The 27,374-nt window shown below is 43.1% G+C and overlaps 1 protein-coding gene across 2 annotated transcripts in view; it reads left to right on the top strand.

The window, feature by feature from the left end:
• LOC142583757 (inhibitor of nuclear factor kappa-B kinase subunit alpha-like) overlaps positions 1 to 19,362 on the top strand; it is a 114,442-nt gene extending 95,080 nt beyond the window's left edge. For both annotated transcript variants that reach the window (XM_075694237.1, XM_075694238.1), the window contains exons 18-19: positions 10,858 to 11,009; positions 19,277 to 19,362. In XM_075694237.1, coding sequence (XP_075550352.1) covers positions 10,858 to 11,009; positions 19,277 to 19,346 — 222 coding nt within the window. In that variant the 3' untranslated portion in view covers positions 19,347 to 19,362. The remainder of the gene's footprint in view (positions 1 to 10,857; positions 11,010 to 19,276) is intronic.
• Positions 19,363 to 27,374: the final 8,012 nt, after the last annotated feature.

Here is a 27,374-nt window from a genome sequence, read left to right as displayed (position 1 = left end):
TTGCCTACAAACTATTTACTAAGGTAGTCGCAAATAGAATCAGGAACACCTTAGACTTCTGTCAAGCAAAGGACCAGGCAGGATTCCGTAAAGGCTACTCAACAATAGACCATATTCACACTATCAATCAGGTGATAGAGAAATGTGCGGACCCGCCGTGGTTGCTCAGTGGCTATGGTGTTGGGCTGCTGAGCACGAGGTCGCGGGATCGAATCCCGGCCACGGCGGCCTCATTTCAATGGGGGCGAAATGCGAAAACACCCGTGTGCTTAGATTTAGGTGCACGTTAAAGAACCCCAGGTGGTCGAAATTTCCGGAGTCCTCCACTACGGCGTGCCTCATAATCAGAAAGTGGTTTTGGCACGTAAAACCCCAAATTATTAGAAATGTGCGGAATATAACCAACCCTTATATATATCCTTCATTGATTACGAGAAAGCGATTCTGTCGAAACCTCAGCAGTCATGGAGGCATTACGGAACAAGGGTGTAGACGAGCCGTATGTAAAAATACTGAAAGATATCTATAGAGGCTCCACAGCGACCGTAGTCCTCCATAAAGAAAGCAACAAAATCCCTATAAAGAAGGGCGTCGGGCAGGGAGATACAATCTCTCCAATGCTGTTCACAGTGTGTTTAGAGGAGGTAGTCAGAGACCTGGATTGGGAAGAATTCGGGGTAAGAGTTAATGGAGAATACCTTAGTAACTTGCGATTCGCTGATGATATTGCCTTGCTTAGTAACTCAGGGGACCAATTGCAATGCTTGCTCACTGACCTGGAGAGGCAAAGCAGAAGAGTGGGTCTAAAAATTAATCTGCAGAAAACTAAAGTAATGCTTAACAGTCTCGAAAGAGAACAGCAATTTACAATAGGCAGCGAGGCACTGGAAGTGGTAAGGCAATACATCTACTTAGGGCAGGTAGTGACGGCAGATCCGGATCATGAGACGGAAATAATCAGAAGAATAAGAATGGGCTGGGGGTGCGTTTGGCAGGCATTCTCAGATCATGAACAGCAGGTTGCCATTATCCCTCAAGAGAAAAGTGTATAGTAGCTGTGTCTTACCAGTACTCACCTACGGGGCAGAAACCTGGAGGTTTACGAAAAGGGTTCTACTCAAATTGAGGACGACGCAACGAGCTATGGAAAGAAGAATGATAGAGTAACGTTAAGGGATAAGAAAAGAGCAGATTGGGTGAGGAAACAAACGCGAGTTAATGACATCTTAGTTGAAATCAAGAAAAAGAAATGGGGGGGGGGGGGGGCATGGGCAGGACATGTAATGAGGAGGGAAGATAACCGATGGTCATTAAGGGTTACGGACTGGATTCCAAGGGAAGGGAAGCGTAGCAGGGGGCGGCAGAAAGTTAGGTGGGCGGATGAGATTAAGAAGTTTGTAGGGGCGACATGGCCACAATTAGTACATGACCGGGGTTGTTGGAGAAGTATGGGAGAGGCCTTTGCCCTGCAGTGGGCGGAACCAGGCTGATGATGATGATGATGATAAACGAACACACAAAGACGGGACGGGTGCAGGCAGACGGATGGTAACTTGTATTGGAAGACCTCATGAATACACGAACTCGTCCAAACCTGGCTTTTGATTTACTGCTAGCTCCTTCGTGTTAGCATGCTGAACAGAAGGTGCATGTTTATCTCCCACCCTTGACGCAGGTTTCGTCGCAAACTACCGTTAATTTTCTATTCGCACGTGTGTTGTGAAACAGCCTACATGCAACTACCATAATGCAGCGCAAGTGTGAAGTTTGCATGTGTTTGAAAGCCGGCGCACACCAGGACGCTGCGCTCCCCTTCTCTCGCACACAGAGGGAAACCAGCTGTCTCACATAGCTGACAGAATTCGCCACCTTTACGGCTCCGGTTACGAGTAGCATGCAGATGGTGCACTGATGAAGGTCACTACACGTGCTATATGAGCCGGAAAACTTTTCCCGCATGTAAAACGTCTGTGTAGATTGCTGACAACTTTGGCGCAGCGCACAAATGCCGACGATCGCATCCCCGCGTACGTTCCACGAGGAGGCATGCGGGAACATAACAGTACAGTTGTTTGGCCTGAAACGAACTCACTGGATCGCAACATAACAGTACAGTTGTTTGGCCTGAAACGAACTCACTTTATCGCTGAATGCATCTTTGCAAAAACATAATCACCAAAGAACATTTCTAACACGATGAGATGCTAACACTTCGCTTTCGTTCGCGTCGAAAGCACTGCTTGCTACCAGCATCTTTTGCTTCTTCAAGAGGCCGGCTCCTCGCAATCAGCTCGTACATGTGAAAGCAACGTCGAACTCCTCAGACAAATGCAAGCTCTCGAAATTTACCATTACCATCTCAGCAAAACAACAGTGCCAAATCACCTTGCACCGTGCTTCATGTGTAGCCGCAGCGATCAGTCCGGACAAACACCATTGTTGACGTCACGAGATGCCTGACCAATCACAGACGGAAACGAGGTATGCGAGCTGCCCGAGTCTGCTGCTGCACTTTTCGTCGAAATAAAATCTATTTACGCTTTCTTTCGCTCAATTTTGATGCGATATTCGAATTCAGAGGGTTGAAAACCATTACCTACAGCTCTTCACTCATTTTTTCTGGAAAACCGTTCAGCTTCGCATTAAGCACTTCCTGCACAAAGCAAGTGTCATCTGCTTGTGTTACAACATGCTCAGTGTTGACGAGAGCTCAGCGGTCAGTGTTGATCTCGATCTTTATTTTCGCAAGAACCATGGTTCACCCTTGTTGCATTGTGGGCCGCAAACGTAGCAACTGGCTATACGTCAAGCTGCAACATTGTGTCCCTCTGCAAGGCAGCAAACGAACGGGGTGGCTGCAGCGCATCGGACTGTCGCTATCCGAATGGTGGCAGGATTTCTGTGTTTGCGGCAGTAACTTTACGCCGGAGGATTACTACCACAATAGTGTTTTGCGTATCCGGTATTCAGGTAACCGCAAGCGCAAGCGGTCTGGGCTGGCCGTTTGACCGTGCCATTCTACGGGATGAGGAGAGGTGCAAACATGAAAGGTCTGCACGGTGCAGCCATCTAGTGGCAAGAGCTCAACCAAACACAGTAGCTGTAACGAAGTGTATCTGCTTTGCTGCTGGTGCAAATTTTCCTCGGAAGCGTAATCGTGAACACATTGTTTTTATAAATGTTTAAAACGTTTTACACTTGATTAGAGCTATATTAGATCTTTGTTTGGCTGGTTAAGCTCTACACCACCAAGTGGCTGGACCATGCAGACCAATCAGGCCGCTCACGCACGTCTACGCTAAATTTTCTTCATCAGCTTGAGTTTATGCCTCCACCCATCCGTCAAAATGCCCATCTCGCCTGTGGTTACCAGAACACCGGACACGCTCGGCTCTGCGACAGAATGCTCACAACGTTTCGCTGCCCGCTGCTTCGATAGCTCTCGCTTGGGGTCAACTGCCAAGGGGCTGGCGGAGAGGTTGGAGAGGCTTCGCGCGCTTGCTCCTAGACAACCGGAAGTAGACGACACAACCTGCCATCAAGATGCAGAGCCAGTGAAGGCAATTTGTTCGCCGATCGCTCAGTGAACGAGTTTAGGAGAAAATACATGGCTATGGAGGAGAGTAACTTGTAATCTTCCGTAGCCCTCTTAATATAAGATGCTTCACACAAATTGTGGTGCGAATGATTAACTGTAGCTGTACTCTATGCATCTATAAAATTTGTCCGACCTGTTTAATGGCTCTTTAATCGGTGTTCGAAAGAGATTAGTTTAAACATACAAGTCTGAACCTCATCCACTACTATTTTCTATGTAGCTCTCATATTGAATCCCCTCGTGGAACTTTCTTGCTTCAGCACAGTAAAAAGAAAAATTACTGGCTTTAAACAGAAATTCTGTGTTTCCTTTTCATATTGATGCACTGTATACATATTGTCATTTCTACATAGTATCTATATAGCATGTATGTGAATTCAGCAAAGGTGGTGGCTTGGTATAAAACTGGTACTATCAAACAGAAGCACAAGACAATTTAAAGCCTATTGCAAAAATGGGACGTAAAGTCAGTCATTGCCAGCAACGGACAGCTGACCTTCACTTTTTTGAGATAAGCTGTGCCTGCAAAAGTAAATGTTGGCTGATGCCAAGATTCAGGTGTCCCTAATATAAACCAAAATAAACTCTTTAAAGCAGTGAAGCGCAACACTAAGGTGTCGTGCACAGGCTGAGAGTATGTCAGGACAGTTGAGGTTACCAGCTGGTAAGAGAGAATCACTCTTGTAACCAAGATCAGGTCTCAGATCAATGAACTTGCTATCATTTCATAGAAATAGCTCATCTTCGAAAATGTTTGCTTGTGGATCGATCCCCTTTTTATTCGTATTTGGGTATGTTCGACAGTGGGTTTTACCATTTTTTTTTTCAAATATATTTTTTTTTTGCTGTGCATTTTACTAACCCCTCCCTTCTGTTTCTTTTTAATTAAAATAAACACTACTCCTTAGTATTCAAACTGGATTAAGTAGTTTTTTTATTTTTTAACATACTTACTAGAGAGTGGCACCACCGGAAGACATGGTGTCAGCCTGTCTTGACATAAAACAAAGTTCTCTGGCACTCAGACAATATTGCAAAGGCACTCTGGGAAAACCTGGAAAACTCAGGGAATTTAGAAATGTCAACTTGGTAGACACCCTGATGCACCTCCGCACCAGGTGCACACCACTTGTGCAGTAGCAGCGCCTCTAGCATGTGAAAAGGGCAGAGCCTTGGACTTAGCTATGGGTGATGTGGCCTTCGGGCCCAGAGGACCCAGGAGCCACAAATGATTGTATGGTCACGCGACTCATCTTAAGTGAACCCTTACTACATAGATAATACGTATTAGGTATTTTTGAACTCCTAAGTTAGCTTATTTCTTTTATTTTTTATTTATACAATACTGCGGATCTTGCACAGGTCCAAGCAGGGTGTGTACCAAAGCATTTGAATAGACACAACAAAAAAGCGGCACATGTCAATCAATTGTAGGTAAAATTGGGGATGGCATCAAGTTCCAATCATTAATAGTTTCTGGAAAAAACGAATAATTGACGACCTCAGTACGTGCAAAATGTGGGGTTAAAGTGTGAGGGTGGTCCCGGGTGTGTCTATTTGTTAAAGGTTTAATATATATTGATGGTTCAATAATTACCTTGTTATTGGGGCTGGGCCAACTTTAAATTTTGGGGTGGTCCAATGTCCATTTGAATGCTTCTGAGCGGGCTTCTAGTTATGAACATCTCGTGGGCAAGCCAGCAACTTATTACTAATAAGTGCTGAAAGAAAGTCAATGTGCAATTTCTTTCTTTGTAAAGCTAGTAATTGTATACCATTTGTTACCATAAGTTTCGTGGGAAAATCACACTGCGAAAATTTAGGGAAAATAAATTGAATGGATTTTCTCTGTAATACATGCATACTCAAATATTGGCCGACTGAAGGATGTGTAGTAAAGAAGTTTTACACTAGCCAGAGCGTTTCTTAATTTGTGTCAGAGTAGACAGAGTTTAGAAAAGGCTGATGCACATATGTTGTCAATATGAATGTTCCTTGATAGATTGTTAGTAATGGTGACTCCCATGTATATGTAGTTAGTCACCTCTTGTAAATCTGACGAACCTAGCTTATAAATGTGCATTATGGGTTTCCTTTCCTTTGTGTAATTCATTATATAACACTTTTTTTCCGTATTTAGAAGCATTCCCCACATGTCGCACCACTCTGAAATGTGGTTTAAAGGGAGCCTGAAACGATTTTGACGGTTTTCTACAAACGTACTGAGTCGTTAATCCTTCTGATCATTAATTGACGAATCTAAGTGCTCTGCATAAATCGTGTAATTTATTATAAGGTTTTAATAATGCACATCGCTGCCAATCGCAGCACACTGCTCGGCGGAATTTGAAGCCGCCCCTACCCATACGACGCAAATCACCCATATGACGTCAGTGGGCCGAGCTATACGATTGGCTGACCAGGGCATGTGATGATAATTTTTCCAACTTTATGGTAAACAAATGATGTTCGTAAAAGTTGAAATGTTAGTTAATTTGTTTTTATAAAAAGAAAGTAACATAAAGGGAATGCACAAGAACAATTTTTCAGTGCACATAAGCACTTCCGGCACACAGCAAGCGTCGTCTGCTTGTGTTACAGCATGCTCCGTCTTTGACGAGAGCTCCGCCGTCAGTGTCGGTCTGTCTTTTCGTGAGCGCCATGATTCGACTTTGTTGCGTTGTGGACTGCAAACGTAGCGACTGGCAATATGTCAAGCTGCGACATCATGTCCCTCTGCAAGCCAGTAGACGAGCGGACTGGCTGCAGCACATCGGACTGCCGCTATCCGATCGGCGCCAGGATTTGGGCGATTGCGGCCGTCAATTTACACCGGAAAATTGCTAACGCAATAGCGTTTCGCGAGTCCGGTATTAGGATAAATGCAAGCGCAAAGGGGACAGGGCCTGGCCGTGTCCCCTTGCATGTCGTTTCATGGGATGAACAGAAGCGCAAATGTGAATGGTCTGTGCGGTGCAGCCACCTGGTGGCATAGAGCTCAACCAGACACAGTAGCAGTAACAAAATGTATTCTTCTTTGCTGCTGGTGTAAATTTTTCGCAGGAGTGTGATCGTTAACACATTGTTTTTGTAAATGTTTAAAATATTTTATACTTGGTTAGAGCAATATTAGCTCTTTCTTTGGCTGGTTAAGCTCTGCGCCAACGGGTGGCTGGAGCGTGGAGACCGATCAGGCAGCTCACGTACGTCTACGCTAAAGTTCCTTTACCAGCTTGAGTTTATGCTTCCACCGTTCAGTCGAAACGTTCCGCTAGTGTGTGGTTAACGGAATACCAGACACGTTCGGCGCTGCGACAGAATGCTCGCAACGCACGCTGCTTCGATAGCTTTCGCGCGTGCGGGGGTGGGCTCCAAAACAACCGGAAGTGGACGATGTGACGTCGCACCATGACGCAGAACCAGTGAAGGCGGAGCTTAGCCCTGTGGCTCGGGGAACGAGTTGAGGAGGAAAAGCATGGCTAGATAGGAGGGTAACTTGTAATCGCTTGTAGCTCCATTAATACGTAACACTTCACTTAAGTTGTGGTGCGAATGTTCTACTTAAAGGGACACTAAAATGAAAAATAATTTCTACTGCATCAGTACATTACCGTTCTACAACAGCAAGAACACCATTCTTACAATGATAAGACGTTTGGTAAGCCAGAAAAAGCACAAGAACGAAATACGGGTGGCGACGCCTACTTAAGTTCCCGCACCTGGGGGCTGTGACGTCGTGGATTTGATGGCATCTTCTAGGGCCTGCTAATTATATATAGCGGTACAGATTGACTACACTGTGTTCTAAAGGAACCAAATATTAAACATGGCAAGTTTCGGGAACCTTTATTCAGCCAACGCGGCCCAAATAAGAAAACATACTTTGGAGTCCCTGACGTCATGCTGACGTACCGGCGCAGGGGTTTCGGCGCGAAATTCAGATACTGATACTTGGACCTTCATTTTCTCGTCTAATAATCAAACTATTTTTTTTAAATGACTGCCTGCAGGGTTCTCAAACAATGCTTCCATTAGTCTAAACTGATTTATGGTTTCGCTTTAGTACCTTACGTGTCTACAAAATTTGACTGAACCGTTTCAGGGGCCCTTTAAGTTTACTTATGGGAAGTTATATCTTTGTACAAAACACAATCATCGGCAAATAGTTTGATGTTCATGTTTGAGTCAACTGCATTTTCAAGATCATTAATGTACAAAAGGAAAAGTAATGGTCAGAGTATGCTACCTTGCGGTACTCCCGATGTCACCGGTAGACAGTCCGACTGTCGCCCGTCAATCACAACATACTGTTTACGATCGCTAAAGTAATCAGTAATCCAATGTATAATAATATGCGGAAACATGGAATTTTTTAATTTTGTTATGAGTGGATCATGAGGTACACGGTCAAATGCTATGCTAAAATCTAGAAAATCATGTCAATGTCAAGAGAAGAGGCTAGTGAGTGAATTAGCATGATTAGCTGGCTTACCATTGAGCATCCTTTTCTGAAACCATGGTGGTGACGTGTTAAAGTTGAGTGTTTCTTGAGAAACTGATTAATTTGTTTAGTGATGAAATGTTCAATTAATTTACAAGACGATATTATAGAAATAGGGTGATAATTTGTACAAGACGGTCTCCGTTGTTAAATACAGAAACGATTCGGGCTGTCTTGCAGTCATCTGGTAATTTGCCAGTTGCTCACGACGTACGGAATAATAGAACAAGAAATTTCACGACAGTTTCTGCATATCGCTTGAGAAAAGTGTTAGGAATATTATCATAACCAGAAGGCATTTTGACATTCTGATTTAGCAAAAGCGATAGTGGACCTGGAAAGGATATACATGATACACCATATTGACACATGAACTTGTTTATCTTTTACGGGTGAGCGCTTTTCACTGTCTACGAAATGTCATCGCTCAGTGCGGGACACGCCCGCATGTATCACAAGTTTCTCGAATCTTATCGATGGTTCTGTTGTCATCGAAGCTTGTGTAATCTGATTGCATGTGTGACGCGAATTGTGTAGAACTTTCTGGAAGGCACCCGAGTACCACCAATTACTCTGGAACCTTTGATGACTTATGTATGAAAGCTAACTTGCCTGACCGGCAGATAAGATTTTCGGCGATTGCCGACTGTATTCTCCGCTATCGTTGTGCTTTGAGTGTAGCCTGTTTTTGAAAGCACAGGTTCGCGCAATAAAACACTAGTTTCGCCATTCAGTTTTACTGCTTCCTTCACTGTCACTACCGCGTGACACTATGTTGAAGCAGAAGCCATGGATGGACACATGATAGCTCGTGAGAACACGCTATAAACATATGTGTTAAAATGTTGCGCAATTTCTCTTGAATCTGAAATCATGTGACCATGAAATCGAAGCTGTGTGACAGGTTTCTTTTGTACACTTGAGCTTACCACTTCACACTCCTCACAAAACCAAGAAATTGAGTTATTTTAAATTTCATTAGCTACTGCATATATCCTCATGATGTTTTAGTATTATGGTCATTATTAGGTATAGTTTAAGGCTGTAACATTGTTTTGCTAGATTTGTGAGCTTAAAATAGATTTTTTAGTGGAACCAAATATATTGAAAATGACTTTGCATGACCTTGCCACGAGCTTCCTATATGTATAATGCTTCGCATTAAAATATGGTGCCTCAAATGTAAAATGAGAAAGCACTCCATTTTATGAGAAACTTGTCCATGGCCTGTCTGAATTGAAAAGCTAAAACTCTCATCATCATCAAGGGTGGATGGCATCAACCCTAAACTGTTAAAAAATACTAAGCACATATGCACAGCTTACTTCAGATTAATCTTCTCTCAGTCTTTATCCTCCTGTAGCGTCCCCGTCGCCTGGAAGAAAGGACAGGTCGTTCCAATCTACAAATCGGGTAATAAAAACTCGCCTCTTAACTACCGACCGATTTCCATAATTAGCTTACCCTGCAAGGTAATGAAGCACGTCATTTGCACCCAAATCATGCGCTTTCGTTACACTAACAAGTTCTTTCACCCATCCCAACATGGCTTCCGTAAGGGTCTGTCATGTGAAACACAACTTGCTATGTTCATCCATGACTTGCATGTTAACCTCGATGCTAACACCCAAATAAGTGCTATTTTTCTGGATTATGCTAAAGAATTTGACAAGTTACCCCGCCAATGCCTATTACTTAAGCTCTCCCAGCTGAACCTGCACCCCGATATCTTAAATTTGATTACTGAATTTCTCACTAACCAATCACAGCCAGTGCATGTCAATAATTACACTTCCGCACCCCTCCCTGTAACATCTGGCGTACCACAAGGTAGCGTTCTAGGCCCCCTACTTTTTTTTATTTATATTAACGACCTTCCCTTCATCTTTCCTCTCAAATCCGTATATTTGCTGATGATTGTGTCATCTACCACATAATTACTAACAACTCTGACCACAGTATTTACAAAATGACGTTAACAAAGTGCAAGACTGGTGCAACGACTGATTAATGACCCTTAACCCCAATGAATGTAAAGTAATGTGCTTCACTCGCCACCATCAGCCCTTATACTCACTGTCTAGTATCACTAATACTACCTTAGAAAAAGTGGACACATTTAAATACCTCGGCGTCACCCTTTCATGTGACTTAAACTAGTCTGCTCATGTAACGCGCATTACCGCCTCCGCTAACCAAACATTAAGATTCCTAAAACGTCATCTGCGTCAAGCACCGCATCATGTTAAACTACTAGCATTCAAGACACTCGTACATCCCAAGCATAAATATGTATCATGTCAAACTTCCCTTATCAATTCACTCAAAAAAATTCAGAATATGGCAGCAAGATTCATTCGTTCATTGTGTTCTTATAACACCAGCGTATCATTACTAAAAGCACAGTCTGCCTTAAACATGCTATCATCCCAGCGTCACATTGATTCGTTAATACACAAACACAGCTTTCTCCCCATGGTTGCTGGAGGAAATATCTTGAACTTGCCAGAGAAAAGCCAAAACTTGTTGGTGTTTACAGAATGTTTTGGTTTGTTTGGTAGTTTGTTTGTTTGCCTGCATGCATGCAAGTGTGCTTTAGTAGAACATCCAAATAATTAAGTGTTTTTAATTAATTGATGCTACACAAGAAGCTGGAAAAATCAAAAGAACTTTAAAATGGCCTTATTGGCATTTTCAAAATGACACCCTCTTACCTTTTGTGATACAGATTCTGAAATTTCATACTATTGATTTTCAGACACGTGTACAGCCAGTTGTGCCTTCTGTTCGGGACCAAATCACACCTTCTGCTGGTGACTGTGCTTCCTGGAATGCTTTATGTCAGCAGATGGATGAACAGTTAAGAGAGACCAGAGCACAGTGCATTGAAGCTGAGACTGTGTTCGAATTGTAAGTCATCTCAACATTTTTCTTTACAACTGAACGGTATAAAAGCAGTGAGAATTTGCTCCAGCAAGGTCCTCTTTGTTCTGAGGGCATAAGTAAAGGAGCAATCTGTATTGATGTGTTGCTACTAGAATATACTAGTGTGTTAATAATAGTGTATACTAGTGTATCCATATGAAGACCACAGACAATGGAGGCTTCATATGGTTGTTACTAAATATGAAGCTTCTTATTTCCCTTGATTCTCCTCACTCAAGCATACTATATGTCACATTGTTGAAGGCCAGCTGTTTCGACTATTAAATTAGCCCTCGCCAGATAATTCAAGCTTGACTGGTCAGCACGCATGCACCTGACCCCAATGGTGACTCCAATGGTGACATAATACAATTAAAACTCTATTAACGAAACCCAATTTTACGAAGTTCCCGATCTAATGAAGAAATTTCCATTGCCCGGCAAGTACCTGTGAGGTTCAATGTTCTCATCAACCTGAATTAACGAAACTAGCTTGCATTAAACTCAATTTAATGAAGTTTTTCCAGAAATAAATGAGTCAAAATAAAGCTGTGATTTCATTCTAATTTTGACCCAGACGGGTTTCTCTTTGAGCATGCACTCTAACGCTATCAAGTTAAGACATCTAGGCACCCTAGTCATGGCCCTGGCTTTATTTTGACGAGGCTGCACGCCATTCCCATGCATGGAACAACGGGTTCGGCAGTCGCTAGCATTCTTACGTACCAGATGATGCTAGGGGCAGCGGTAGCTGGGCCGTCCTCGCAGACGTTTTACATGTAAAGGCATGGGTTAGCGGCAAATACAATGCAGCGGTATCTTTTGGGTGTCGCTGCATTACAATTTCGGATATCGAAGGACAGAAATATTCCTTACTCGATTTTCCTAACTTCCCAATTTACCGAAATAACTTGAGCATGGGTCATCACATCGTTAAATAGAGTTTCAACTTGTGGGGATGCGCGACACTCTCATGTCCCCTAATATGTTTTTCCCGCATAGCTCCCTTTTCCTGCAATCCGGCTTCGCCGCGTGGCTTGCGTGATGCCCGCGGCAGTCGGTCTGGTTGAGGCGCAGTACGAGAGATGGCGCGGGTGTTGCGCTGCTAACGCCGCCTCCGGCGGGGTTACTTGGGAGCACGGAGCAAGAAACATTTCTCCGTGCTTGGGAGCGAAAAGGAGAAAGCTATCTCTCTTTCCCGGCGGATCGGCGAACAGCGCGGACGTCCAGCGCGCGCACCGATCCATGCTTCTGCGAGACCGTCTCGCGTGGCCTCCTTCGAACGCGCCACCGTTCGCGTGACCGTACGCGCGAACAACCAGGCGTTGGGATCCAGCATGGGGCGAACATATTCGCTCGTTATCCGGTCGCGGTGAGTCGGACTTCTAGATTTGTCGCGCACCCACCGGCATGTTTTGTGGATAGCAACTCGGCTAGCAGGCATTGATCTATGAAAGGTGCAATAAATGCCCTTGTGATTGTTTGCACTGCTGTGTTGTCGTTCCTTTGTCCCAAGAGCATGGGTGTGAGAACCCCACATCTGGCTGCCCAACGTGGACATGTTGGGGCATCGGACGATAGATTTAACAGTTTTGCTTCGTTCGAGACCTTTGTTTGAACCAAAGCATAGGGCTAGCATGAATTTTGATCGCTAGCATTGGCGGCGTGCTTTCTTGAGCGAGGCGACAGTGGCTGTAGTGTGTTTGAACATGTCAACATGCTAAGCCTTTTTGCAAGTGTTTTTTTTAATGACATTCATCGGTACGAGAGCCACGTGGTCTGCATCCTGGGAGAGCGAGGCTTTGCGCCCGCGGAGCATTGGCTATCCTGAAGCGAGTGAGTACGGAAGCCTCGTGGGTGGTCCGAATTTCTTATGTAAATAGCTTCTTCTATTTCTTTGACTCTAATCAAGTCGCGGCTCTGGGACTCGGGTGGCCGCGGGCCACGGATGCCACTACGGGCTGACTGGTATTGCGGCCTGGCACCGGGTGCTCCGACACCGTCTGGGACGGTGGGCGCCGTCAACTCGGATGCTGTGTGCACCGAGCGGGGTAGGACCACCTAACAGAGCTGATGTCTCCTGGCGGCTGCCTGTTTTCCGCCCATTTTGGGTGGTGTTTTTTGGATGCCGATTGTTGTCAGGGTAGCGACGCTTTAAGCTTAAGGCTTTATGGAGCTGCCTGTCGCACGTGGAGGGACACAACCTGGTGGACCGTGGCGTTGAGGTGTTGCACTTTGCTTCCCTCATTCTAGTTAGCCTCGCACGAGTTGAAATTACTCTTTTGACTCAAGGAAGTGAGCTTCGTTCACATGAACTTAGCATCTGAGTAGCTGCCCGATCTTTTGCTAGCCGAGTTGAACATCGTACCACGTGGGCGATGCACATGCAGAATTCCTCTCCCTTGCACTACTTTAGTGTTTGTTGAGTGTACACAGCGTTTGCTGTGACATGCACATCATCTGCACTGCTGCCCCGGACTACGATCAAGCCACCGCGGGCAATGGTGATGCTGTGGCCGGTTCGGCGCAGCGACTTCGGCGGCCGTCTGTATCCAGCTCGCAACCCTCGGCGGCAGAGAAAAAAGCCGGCGGTCACCGACTGCTACTGCGGCTCTCGCCAGCAGAGCGCGAGCAACGCTTGCTCGTGCGGACTGCTGCATCGCCGTTTCCGGAGTCCTGGCCTAGAATCGTGCCGTCGAATCTGCGAAGATGCTGCTGTGACCAGTGGACGCCAGCGGTGTACCCCAAGGACAACGTCTGCTCGCATGTTATGGACAGCGTGTGGACATTTCCTCAGCGCAGCCACTGTTGCATGTACTACCTTGTTCGCGGAGCACACGTTGATGTTAGACCGTGTGACATGTTTCGCCAGAATATGTAGTGATTTAAGGTTGGGGGGATGTGGGGATGCGCGACACTCGCGCGTCCCCTGATATGTTTTTCCCGCATAGCTCCCTTTTCCTGCAATCCGGCTTCACTGCGTGGCCTGCGTGTTGCCCGCGGCAGTCGGTCTGGTTGAGGTGCAGTACGAGAAATGGCGCAAGTGTTGTGCTGCTAATGCCGCCTCCGGCGGGGTTACTTGGGAGCAAAAAGGAGAAAGCCATCTCTCTTTCCCGGTGGATCGGCGAACAGCACGGACGTCCCGCGTGCGCACCGATCCATGCTTCTGCGAGACCGTCTCGCGTGGCCTCCTTCGAACGCGCCACCGTTCGCGTGACCGTACGCGCGAACGACCAGGCGCTGGGATCCAGCATGGGGTGAACATATTCGCTCGTTATCCGGTGGCGGTAAGTCGGACTTCTAGATTTTTCGCGCGCCCACCGGCATGTTTTGTGGATAGCAACTCGGCTAGCAGGCATTGATCTATGAAAGGTGCAATAAATGCCCTTGTGATTGTTTGCACTGCTGTGTTGTTGTTCCTTTGTCCCAAGAGCATGGGTGTGAGAACCCTACAAACTGTATAGTATCTTGCGTTCGTGAATTAGGGCACCCCAGTTGTCACAAGAGATTTCGTGAAAAATACAACAGAACCCTAGTGTACTTTACCATGGTGCATGGTCAGCTATGCACATATTCTCTGCCGCTTAAGCATTGAGCAACAGTGTGCTTATGCTTCCAGTCACTTGTTCTCTCAACTGTCTTGGTGTGCTTCAGAGAGGAATGAAGACTACGCTTTCACTGTCAGGAGAGAGCCTCTCTTAGGTTCTAAACTTTCCAATGGCTGCAAGCACAAATGTAGAGCACAGCTTAAAATAGTCTACCTGCATCTGAGTTTGACTACTACAGTAAATGCTACTTTCTTGAGATGCAGTGCTGGGAATGAGGAGGGAGAGAGGGTGCTACTACAGGCATGCCAAGCAATGAATAAAGACTCTGTGCGCTGGTATAAAGTATTGGAGACTGCATTGTAAGCTTTTGGCAAGCTTTTCAGTTGGTCACTTTCGGGGCCGAAACAGGTGATTGTACTAGCTGTGGAGTCGCAATTATGCAGGTCTGCTAATGGAACAGAAAAGCTTCAGATTTGTTTTCTTTCCCCCTTCATTGTGTCTTTTTAGTTTACTCTATTGCAGTACTTCAATATGAACAGCGAACTTCCCATAAACACCTGATAGCATAAGTGTTTTCTCATCGTGCCACTCACCATACACAATTCTAAGTCCTTATAAACAACTGCTGATAGTAATTTAAAGGGATTGCTCGCGCTGCCTGGCTATCTCTCACGTAACTCCAGTAGTTAGTTTTCAGTATAGTTGACTTCATTTACGACTATGTTACACTGAATTGTTTGATAAACAATTTAGTGAACTTCTGATAAGGTAAATTGATTTCCAAGATCATTTTATGCTCATCTTGAAGGGAGCTTACTACATTGCTTTTAAGCCTTTGTGGTTTCCTCTTTATACAGGCAATTGCATGTAGGATTAAATTGAGTGTGTGAAAGCCAATGTTACTATCACACCCACTGTTATTTAATGAACGTTTCTATACATGGTGCAACATTGATTAGTTCAATTGTAGACATTTGTGCTGCAGGCTTTTCATTGTGGTACGAGTGCAAGGCTTTGGATAGCTCATTGTCTTTGCATGTACAATATGGAATTTATGAGCATCGCTACTGAAACAAGTAAGCTATGTTATCATGGCAGTTATTTAAGTGTAACTTTTGTCTCACAAGCTCACCACATGTGGCATTATCTGTATTAGTCAGTGTCACTCTATTCCTAGGCTGACTGCCAGATTTTTGTGTTCTTCTTTTTCTGGTCCTTCTTCACGTTATAACTGCTTTTCTTTTTATTTCATCTCCATATTGGATCTGAATGGAGTATAACACTATGTAATTGCATGTTAAATATCTCTAGAAGCTTGAACTATTTTATCTGACCAATAAAAGTACATTTAAGGGGGTACCTGGGCCTCGCGCAAAGCTTTTATGACAATTTTTTTATTATTATTATTTAGAAAGACCTCACAGGCCTACGAAGAAGCATAGCATGAGGGGGCATATGGCACAGTTTATCGCAAGCTACAATCGGTAAAAAGATATTGATGCATAAAGGTATTCAAATATTGGCACAAAATGATGAAATTTACATATGTACATAAGAAGAAAAAAGAATGAACAGATAAGCATTGTGTAAAAACAGCAAAAAGTATTGCATAAAAGCAGCAAGATACTTTACGTTGATACGTTATGCACTGCGTAATGTAAAAAAAAAAAGAAAGTTAGGTGGGTGGATGAGATTAAGAAGTTTGCAGGGACAACATGACCACAATTAGTACATGACCGGGGTAGTTGGAGAAGTATGGGAGAGGCCTTTGCCCTGCAGTGGGCGTAACCAGGTTGATGATGATGATGAATGTAAAAAAAAATGGAAACAAACACATGGCATAACGCTTGCCAGTGCATTGAAAACGTAAATGTAATGGGATTGATAAGTACCCGTGCACTAACTCAACCCTATGCACAGTGTGGAGAAAAATGTTTGACCAAATTACTGCAAGAGGCATCATGATTTCTGAGCAAAGCAATGCTATCTGGGAGGCTTGTGTCGTTCCATATATGCGGACATAGCTGAAATTATTGTGCAATCTGCGCAATTTGAAGACGTGGTGTTTTCAAGCATGGTAGGGATAATTCGTCAAAGTGAATGAATTTATGGAACAATGATAGCAATGCAATATCACGGCGAGTACTCAACGACTGCAACAATAGTTCGGCTTTGATCTGCATTATGCTAGACTGGGCACTGTAATTATGAGTGGTGAAACAACTTGCCCTATTCTGAATGATTTCCAACTCTTCAATTAGGTATTGCTGGTGTGGAGACCAAATGGGAGACGTGTACTCAAGCTGGGGTCGCACAAACGTTAAGCCATTTTACGCAAGACAGATGGAACACTGTGCAAGCTCCGGTGCAAAAAAACCTAATGATTTGGATGCATTGGCAGAGACACATGTAATGTACTCAGACCATGATAGGTTAGGTGTAAAGTGTGTGCCAAGATACTTATATTGTGCAGTTTGGGATATAATACTATTGTTAATGTGGTAGCTAAACTGCATATTAACAGATTTACGGGTGAAAGACATTGTTTTACATCTTGACAAGTTTAGTGTCATGAGCCATGTAGCACACCACTGATTCACTATCTCTAGATCTTGTTGGAGCGCTATAAGATCATCACTATTGGTTACTAGACAGTAGATGACACAATCATTGGCGAATATTCGTATGCAAGACGATATGTTGTTAGGCAGATCACTTATATAGATTAGAAACAACAGAGGCCCAAGGATGCCTCCCTCTGGCAGACCAGAAGTAATGTTAGATTTGGGGGAATTGAAGTCATTAACAGAGGTAAATTTCTCTCGATTAGATAGAAAGTTACGTAGCCATGACAATGTACAGGAGTCTAATTTTAACGCAAATAATTTTGATATGAGGCAGCAGTGTACAACACGATCAAATGCTTTGGAAAAGTCAAGGAATAAGCAGTCAGTCTATAAGTAGTGATTCAAGTTAAGGTGGGTATCTGATGTAAATTCGAGTAGCTGTGCGTAGCACGAAAAGCCTTTTCTGAAACAGTGTTGGTTACAGAAACTGTTAGATTCGAGATGGTTATAAATGTGCAAAGCGATGACATGTTCGAGCATTTTGCAGCAAATGCAGGTAAGCGAGATGGGCCTGTAATTTTCACTCAAGTTTTTACTTCCATTTTTGTAAATCGGTATAACTTTTGCTATCTTCCAGTCGGCATACCAGGCATTAAGGACTGCCTGAATATATGAACCAGGATGACACTTGAAGCAGAAGTGGTATTTTTTAATATCTTAGAATTTATACTGTCAATGCCACAAGACAACGACACTTTAAGGTTGTTTATTAGCAAAGTAATGCCCTTGACCGTGATGTTTATCAGTGCCATTCAACCGTAATCGAAATCAGGTACAAAGGGAACATTTGAGCTATCCTCACTTGTGATCACAGATGTGAAAAGCGAATTGAAAACCGTTGCACACTCACTCTCAGAAAGAGCGATTGTGTTATCATCTTGTAAAAGAATGCGGTTACTCTCTTCACTAGGGCTTGTTGTTTTCCAAAACTTTGATGGATTGTTTTTGAGTAATTGTGGATGGTCGTTAGAAAAGTAGTTACCCTTTGCTGCGCATAGGGCAATGCAATGTGACTTAAGGTAGGCTTTGTATTCACTCCACAATGAAGGCGTTCTTGAGCGCCCGGCGCACTTGTGCAGCCACTTTTTTTTATTCTTCGTGCACTTAAGAGTTTTTGTGCAATTGCTACTGGAAGACTGAAATTTACAGGTAATAGATAATTTAATGTGCTAGTTGTAAGTATGCAGCTAGCTTTTCTCTACATAATGAAGAAAATATATTATACAATTGTTTCTGTTCCAGATTTTTAAGGTGATTGGCAAAAAATGTTTTACAGTAAGCAAGTTAAAGTTTGCCTGAATATATGCCTGAATACTCAAGAAGTGCAATAAGCGTTGTTTCGTGTTTCTACATGTATTCAATCCAACCTTACAAAAGTTCGAAGTTGAAATTTGGTATATGAATTCTTTTTCTTTTATAATTTGTAAAAATTACACAATGTTTCAGGGCACAGTAACATGGCATTATAGGCTTATTCCACTGCTTGGAAACCTAGCTATCATATAGAAAAAGGTATTAAAATCGGATGATTAGGAGAGTAACTACACCTCTCGGAAAATTGCTGATGGCCAAAAATAGTTATTTTAAAAACTAAAAAAAAAACGTATCGCAATGTGAGAAAGGCATTTTATTCTCCTGAGTGCAAAAAATTTGGCAGAAAAGCAAGCTGGAAAAGGTGCTATTTCAAACAAGACCAATATGGTGTAGCTATGATAAATGATTTTAGAATGGTTAATGGCAAAATGGGTCATTTTCAGCACTTTCATGGGCAAAACTGAGCATCTCGTAAGATAAAAACTTTTTTTTCTTTTTTTCCTCCCCATCAACAACCTGCCATCTTAAGCTAGCTTGGGTTGGTTGTGGGTTTTTTCTTTTTTTGTTTTTACTCGGTGCATCATGATATGTAGATTACAAAAATAACCAATGCAAAATTAATTTTTTAGTATATTTTTGTCTCCAAGAACCAGGTACCCCCTTTAATGTTAAAGCATGCTTCAGCATTAAATGTACTTTTCATGCTAAATTCTTATGATCAGCATGGCTGAAAATGCATTTTGTAATTCTATTTTCACTGCAGGGTCGATGCAAACATTGCCAAGCTGGAGAAAGAGTGCAGTGAGCTGTTGAAGAAAATGACCACTAAATAAACTAGAAAAGCCCTCATCTGGTCATGTGTGCTTAGAATTCCATCTGCCTTGTCTTTGTTCCGCGTGGCTTCCCTTTGAAAGTACTGTTATCCAAAGTGTCACGATCTGCCAGACTACTTGTCACACTAATGAGCAGAGCACTTCCCTGGACCTGAGGCTGGCTTCCACTGTTTCAAGAGAAGCCGCCATCTCAATTCCTGCCATGCAGGGTACAGTTAAGAAAAAGAATAGCTTATTTCCTTACCATTCTCAGGTAGTCTGATGTTAATCCTAGATGGGCTTGATTTTGTCATTGTAGTAAGTGTTGTACGCACAACACATATGGGCACTGTATGTTATACCGCTTCTCCATAGCATTTTCATAGCTGCAATATCACTGCCTGACATCGAAGTGTATAGTCCATGAAATGGCTTGATGAGTACAAGAAACTCGGCTGATTTTGACGGTGTATTTTAGTATGAATTTAGTGTTGGGAGGTTGGGGGGCCAGACTTGCTTTTGTGAATGCCGGTCTAATCGAGCCAGTCTTTCGCTTTTACTTCACACTTGCATCATGCAGTTTATGCTCTGTTGCAGTTTGTTTACACTGCACTCAAGGGTCACGACTAGTTTTCAGGCATTACAAAAATAGATGGGTATCATATACCTATGTATGCCCTCTTAAGTCCTGTCTACCCTACTGCATGGACATCCCTGATGTAGTACTCTTACAAGCATTTGTGTTTAAGAGGGGGAGGGAGGTGGTCCATGCTTGATTGGCATTACGCATCAGTAGACAAGGCTTATGCATTCAACTTGGATGCCTGAAGGCTGCTTTGCTTGCTATGCAGTAAATCTTATTGTTGCTATGCATATCTTTAATGTTGAGTGTGCACACAAGTCAGGGAGTTTAGTTCCAAGTAAAGAAGCCAGGTTACGAGCTTTTCTTATGAGCAAGAAGGAGTGTCGATATTGTACCCGCTTTTAGGCATCTTTTGCAACACAATTATTGTTACATGTGTTATGTGCACTGGACATCATTTCATGCAGAACGGTATTTCAGTGCAATAACAAGTTCCAAGCATATGCAGTCAGAAGAATGTATATGGCTAGAATGCTAGTTCAAACTGTTCACCTAGTTTACAAGTCTTTTCATTGTGACTTTTGCCATCTGTCCAGATTTTTTTCCAATCCTGGAAGTTCCTCATTTTGTGTATAGTTGTTTTGCCATTATTACTTATTCTACAGATGCATTTTTTTAAATATGTAAACATTTTCTTTTGGAACATGTACAATAATGTTAATGGCTGAATCATTGCACAAAAAATGCCTTCACAATTTGCCTTCTTTGTATACACTCTGCTGTTGTTGCTATTCCGTGCTCTGTGCTGGACATTGTTGTGATGTATTGCACCAATAAAATGTGCTTGCCAACATAAGTGTTCATTTGGACTAACCTATCCAGGTGATGTTCTCACTCTTGCCATTAATACGTTTACAACTAGCATAACACTGGAGTAGAATCTCATGATGCCACACACGGTAAAACTTCACACTTATCTGCCACAGTGGCTGAGCAGCTGTTGCATTCTACTGTCGAGTGAAAGATTGCAGGCAGGGTCCCTGGCCACAGCAGTCACATTCCAGTGGGTTTAGAGTACTGGAATGCACCCCAGGTCGTCACAGCCCAGGTGTTGCTTTGAGGTGGAAAACTGCACCTGTCAGTGCAGTTTGCAGAGGACCAGTGCAGCCTTGCCCTGCCCTGCCCTGCTTTACCCCAAGGTAGCTAGCTAAGTCAGCGAACCAGCCAACCACTCTTCATTCATTCATTGAAAACCGCTGCTAGTGAAGGGAAACAACAGTCCTCTACAGTGGGAAACCAGAATACAATAAGAAACAAATCCAGAAAACTGGATTATGGACACCAGCTTTCTTGTTGGCCATGTTAAAGGAGCACTAAACACTTTTTCAATGTGGCAAGAAAACATTCCTGATCTGTCATTAATGCGTGCAGCAAGGGACTTAACAGTCTTGCGTAATATATTGCTTTCTCTCTCCCACAGCTTTTATAACCCCACCTTTCTTCCACCTTGCGCAATGCAAGTGGTGAAGTTGCATGAAGCCTGGTGACCCATAGACGGTGGCCATTGGACACATGCATGCACGCCCTTCCATATTTTCTAGGAAATGAAGAAGGGGTGATTGCTCGCATGTCCTTGTCTCTGCTCCTTTGTAGCCCTCTGGCACCTTTTGTCAGATGCCAGCATCAAGAAAATGTCGCAGTTTCACCCTAGAAATGAAACACTGATTTGATAGCAAATGATTAGACAGCTATATGAAGTAAGAATAGTAGTTTTATCGGCCGTATAAACCTGTAAACATTTGTTTACAAACCAAATTAACTAGCATGACATCACACATGCACAGGCAAATATGAACATATCTCGCTCAATGACCGTGTACACTTGCAGTCAAAACACTGGCGTGAGGAAGGAGGGCAGCAGCAGCGAGAAAGTTGCCCTTCATGCTGCCTCTCGCTTCAACGCAAACTAAATATTAGGAACACAGTGCATACGAAGCCATCAGTCCTTGGCACGCCAAGACTCTGTATCCAGTGCAGATGGCTTTCGAGATAGGGCTCGTTCGGCCACGCTCGGCCACGCCATACGCAGCCACTGACACCCCCTGGTGCTATGTGAATGATGGAAGACTGCACACTTCCTCCCAGCCTTCCTCCCTTGCACAAGAGAGATCGAGCCACTATCTTTCTTGGCTCACCCTCGCACGCTTTCACTCGCACCCACGGCACTTGGCACATGGCCGCCATAATATCGCACTTGGACTTTGTATGGAACATCACGGCTACGGCGACGACGGCGGCAAAAATGCGCCTGCAGTGTCCATATAATTGCTATCACAATAAATGATGGCACACTACAGAAAAAAGTAAAAGAAAGGAGCAATGGGTAGTACATTATTATTGGCGGTGCCCCACCTGAGAGGAGCCGATGAGATGAGTGGGAGTGGGAAAAGTTAAGATTGAACTTGTACCTCTATTCATATTAAGTCCTTTGTAAAAATTTCTTGGGGAGTATATTGCTTGGAAGGTATCGCATGCATTCCATTGCGTTGCTCAGTTCAAGAAACGTGACACCCCTTTAGTCATAAACCGGGCATGTTTGCCACTAATGCTTGTAAATCTACAATTGGCTGCCATCTCTAGCCTTTCCCAGTTTTTTTTTTTCAATTAAAAAGCATATTAATCATATTGGGTTACTAATGTTCTCACTGCATTTACACTAGCCTCAATGAAACTCCTATCAGTTGCTTAATACACCATATTGTGACGTCGTCGCTCTCCAATAAAAATGCACGCGCTTCGGCGGTCCTCTTTTTCACAGTGGAAAAAAAAGATTATGCGTGGCTCTGCTGTGGCAAACACCAGAGACTAGCGGAGCTCGGGGAAGACCAGCAAAAGTTAGACTAAGTGTGCCGTTTGGCACTACTTTACTGGCCTTCGCCCAGCCCTGCTGGTCTCTGGTGTTTGCGATAGCAGAGCCACATATAATTTTTGGTATTGCGGAAGGGTAATTGACTAACACAGCTCAAATCACTTTTCTCTTTAGTGCCCCTTTAAAGGTTGCTGTCAGAAGCTGTGGTATCTATAATCTACCTTAATGCATTTCATTACAAAATTTAGGTAGTACTAATGTGATGTCATAGCTTGGCACTTGTTACTAGAAAATTTGCTGTGTTGCAACAGATCAGCTCATTCCATGGTATTGCTGCAGTTAATTACACAATGTATTCCAGTGTTTGTCAGTGCTCTGCCTAAAGTACTGAGCTGTCCACGAAGTTGATTAGGCACACTACTAGCTGGCCAAATTCATGCATTGGCATTTTTCAACCTCCATGCAGTGGGTGTACATATGTGCAGACTTCAAACTTTGTAACGTGTGTAGCACATAACTATTCTTCCTGTTGTGTATTGATTTCGTTCTTTTTTATTTATTTTAAAATTTTTGTAGACCTATTCCATGGCTGCCATACTTCACGAGAAAAATGTTCAAATTATGGTAAAGAGTGTGGCGATGAGAGACAATCTCTTCACTCTTCTGTATTGCATGCTTGAAAGTGTGGGGAGCAAAATATTCAAAGCGCTAGACTGAGATGTAAACGGGTTAAAGACCAAAGGGACATCTCGACAACCTGCACATTTCAGATGGTGTTATCCAGTTTAGTAATGCTGGAGATGATGAAAACATGTCTTCGGCCTCGCTGGCCCTGTCGCAAAGGACGCTTTCCTACTGCTTTGGGTTGTGGGAGGCAAGAAGGGTACGGCAGAGGGGAGAGACTGGTGATGTCTTAACTGAATTTTAGTGGAGCAATTTATAATGTAATGAGATTTAATGGTGCTTAATCAGTTTTTTTCCAGTGTTTCTTTATCTGATATGTCACTGAATCAAGACCATGTGCAATTCTGAGTACATTTGATTCATGCCCATCCGTTAAGCCCTGTGATACGCCACTTGTCTTTTTTTCTTCACGTACTGTGTCACAGTGTATTGCACTGACAGCATTAAACCTATCAATGTAGCCCAGCTTTCCATCCTGTTCTACGCTGGGTTTGCAAGGGAGCAAGAGCTATGATTCGTAACCAGCCTTTTGAAACAGTGTACGAGTACTTTTGCCTAGGGTTTTAGACACAGGGACTCGGGTAATGAGAATTGAGTCTGCAATAAACACCACTTTGAGTCTATTTGGTAGACAATCCCACGTCATTAATATTAGCTTGCTTGCATCCACCAGAAGAAAAACATGTAAAACATTATTCTGTCGCTAATAACTCATTGTGCTGAAACTTCGACGATAAAAGAACTTAAAAGGAAGCTAATAAGGACTGCATAGCAGGTAATAGAAATCGTTTATAAGCATGAAAGACAAGAAAATAAATATGCTTGCCAAGTCTGGAACCTGCAATTTCCTACCCTGCTCTCATTACCGGAGCATTTCTGGATTGCACTGCCTGGTTTGTAACCCATGGCTATTCAATCAATTGCCTAGCGGGATTCCCCCACTACCTGTCTATCTACACTGCTGTCTAAACACTAGCAGAACAAGTTGTCCCAGTGAGTTGTTACTAGTAGGAAATAAGCACAGTTTCACAGGTTGTTATCCAAACTTGTATGAGTTAAAATTTACGAGATGTTCTGTCACTACTTCTGTTTTTACTTTGCGAGAAATATTTGTTGCTTTACATTATACCCAGCTGTATGGTCTTCACTGGCACAGTTGAATTTCCAAATAAGATTATATTCCAGTTAAAAGTAATAGGAAGAAATTTAGTTAGCTAGGTCATAGTATAACGAAGCAGATAGCTGGCTTGGTCTGTCGGGTAGTAGGATAGGCATCAGGGAAAGATAAGTACAGTAGGTGATATTAATGCAGAGGAATACAAATGTGCAAAGCATTTATTGCATGCTGCAGATGCACCAAGCATAGCCAACTTGAAGGTCAATGGAAGGAAGAGCAAACAGTTCGTGTTCTTTTCAAGCAGAGTCTTAGATGTCACAAAAAGTACCAAAGCCAGGTTTGTAAAGTTATTGAAAATTTTGCTTCTAAGCCTTGGATTCTTTGAGTTTTCCTTGCTTTCCCAGCACTTCCGAGGCCTTCATACCTTACTCAACAAGGACATCTCTGACAAAGAAACATGCTCCATTCGTATGGATAGAAGATTATGAGCAAAATCGTACAGAGCTTGACAAAGTCTTATCTTCCGTCTGTCTTGATAAGTGTTCCATTTGTGTAGAGTGAAGATTACGAGCAAACTTCTAAAGAGCTTGATTGACAAAGTCGTATCTTCTGACTGTCTTAATACCCCTGGCATTTAACGGCTCCTGAACCACCCCAGATAGTTATAGAAACAATAGAGTGCTCCTCTCCAGGCTTTTCTGCTCCCTTCTTCACATGTGATGCTAACAGGGTCATGAATGTGACTTCACCAGGATAAACGCTGTCACTTGGTGCATACACGAGAGCATCTTCTCATCTGTCAGTTGGCACACTAGCAACTGAGCGGCCATGTAGTCACATGCCCACTCTTCCTCATTGTCTCACTTGGTTGTCATGTGCAATTAACTGATTTCACCTCATGTAACTTGTTTTGCATTGTGCGTGCAGCATCATCAGTATGTAGCCAAAAAGCATGGAGTACTGATAAACAAAAGTTGATAGTATTTTCAAACAAGAGTGCCAACACTACACATGGTACTCGCCTAGTGTCCGTGTGGCTTTTAGAGAAGTGCACAGCAAGGAAGAAAAAGCACCTGTGGGAAGGGTAGCATAGGTGAAAGAGAAACTGTTCACCTTTGAGCTGAGTGGTCTTGTGGCTTAAGAAGCCTTTTGACTTCTGCATAGACACATCACTCTACATAAATGGGAGCAGTCCTTCACCTGCGTGACGACAGTCACTAGGGCACCAGTTCAAGGCTACAGGTTATTATTCAAGCACCCTTGCAGAACCATAAGAAAACTATGCTATAATAAATAGGAAACAGAATGTTCTCATGGCGGTGATGGCCATCAGGTATTTCAGAACATAACTTGAAGGTTGATAATTCAACATTTTTAGTGACCACCAGGCTTTCACTCAACTTATGAATCACTTGCAACTCAAAGGCAGAATTGCAAGGTGGATCAGAGAATTGTGGTAATTCACATTCAAGTGGCACATCGACCTGGCAACAAGCTCCCAAAGACTGTCAAGACACCTTTTATCAGCACCAGATAGCAAAAAACTGTGTGCCAACGATATCTGGGAAGGCATAGAGGAAATACAACCACACAGCAAGAAGTTCTACGTACCAGAGACATGCCAACCAAGAATTTTGTATCTCTACTATGACAGCCTCAAATCAGGTGGGCATGCTGAATTTTGGACGACGTTTAGAATGATAAACTAGCATTTTACATGGGAAGAAACAATACAAGTGTAAAAGTATGTCTGTACTTGCCACCCATGTCAAACGTCCAAAGCCACACTCAATGCCACACACTCAATGTAAAAGAAATTGTCATTCCTACATAAGGCAATACTTGAAGCGATCAACCTCAGCTTCACTTAAGTAAAAAGAAGGGGAAAGGAGTGCAAAAGACGTAGGTTTTTCTTATACTGAGGATAGTACTATAAGTATGGTAAAAACTAAAAGCAAAAAGATAGGATGCCAATTGGGATTGCCCCTCGTGGAACGAGATCTGTTAAAGAAAACAAATTTTGGTCTTTGATAAAAAACATGCATTACGCAGCAAAATATAGGCAGAACAAGAGGTATCAGACGTATTAAAATTTTTTGGACACCATACCACCCAGGAGCCGACACACTCGCAAAATGGTGGATTCTCGACCTAAAAATGTGTTGTATACTCTTATTTCTCTGGCAGGTCACTGGTGCAACCCAAGCCACAGTGACCTACAACACAAATGGCTTGGGTTGCAGTCCATACTCTGCACATGGAAGAGACCCTTGGCTCCCAGCAGGTCACTAGTGAGCAATCATCATGGTCGCATTACTCTTCAGATGACAGCCAAACAACAAAGTATATATATATATATATATATATATATATATATATATATATATATATGACAAAAGAGGAATTACAGAAAATGGGTGTTATTGTAGGTTGCCTGCAATTGAACCCATTAATTTAATCATCAAGAAAGGAAGTACTCAGTGGCTACAAGTGCCAATTTAAGGGTCCATACATGATCGCGAAGACAGCAAAGAATTCTCCAGTGAGTTTACTAAGATTCCTCGGAAGACAACTGAGCCTAGCTTCATTGGGAACATTGTCTTGTACCACTCAGTTTCGCAGTTTCGAGTTCGCAGTTTTCCAAGGATTAAAACCCCTGTTTATGGTGATATAAAATTTATTTTTGAATATAGACAGCAATTGAGAGTTTCATCAGCTAACTACATGCAAAAGATAGTATATATACAACCACTGAGAAATAAATGTTAGTCAACCTGAACTCAGAACAACCATCAT

Source organism: Dermacentor variabilis, chromosome 1 (genome assembly GCF_050947875.1).
Source record: "Dermacentor variabilis isolate Ectoservices chromosome 1, ASM5094787v1, whole genome shotgun sequence".
Lineage (NCBI taxonomy): Eukaryota > Metazoa > Arthropoda > Arachnida > Ixodida > Ixodidae > Dermacentor > Dermacentor variabilis.
The sequence above is the reverse complement of the archived record's forward strand: the minus strand, read 5'-3'. Positions and strand labels throughout refer to the sequence as shown.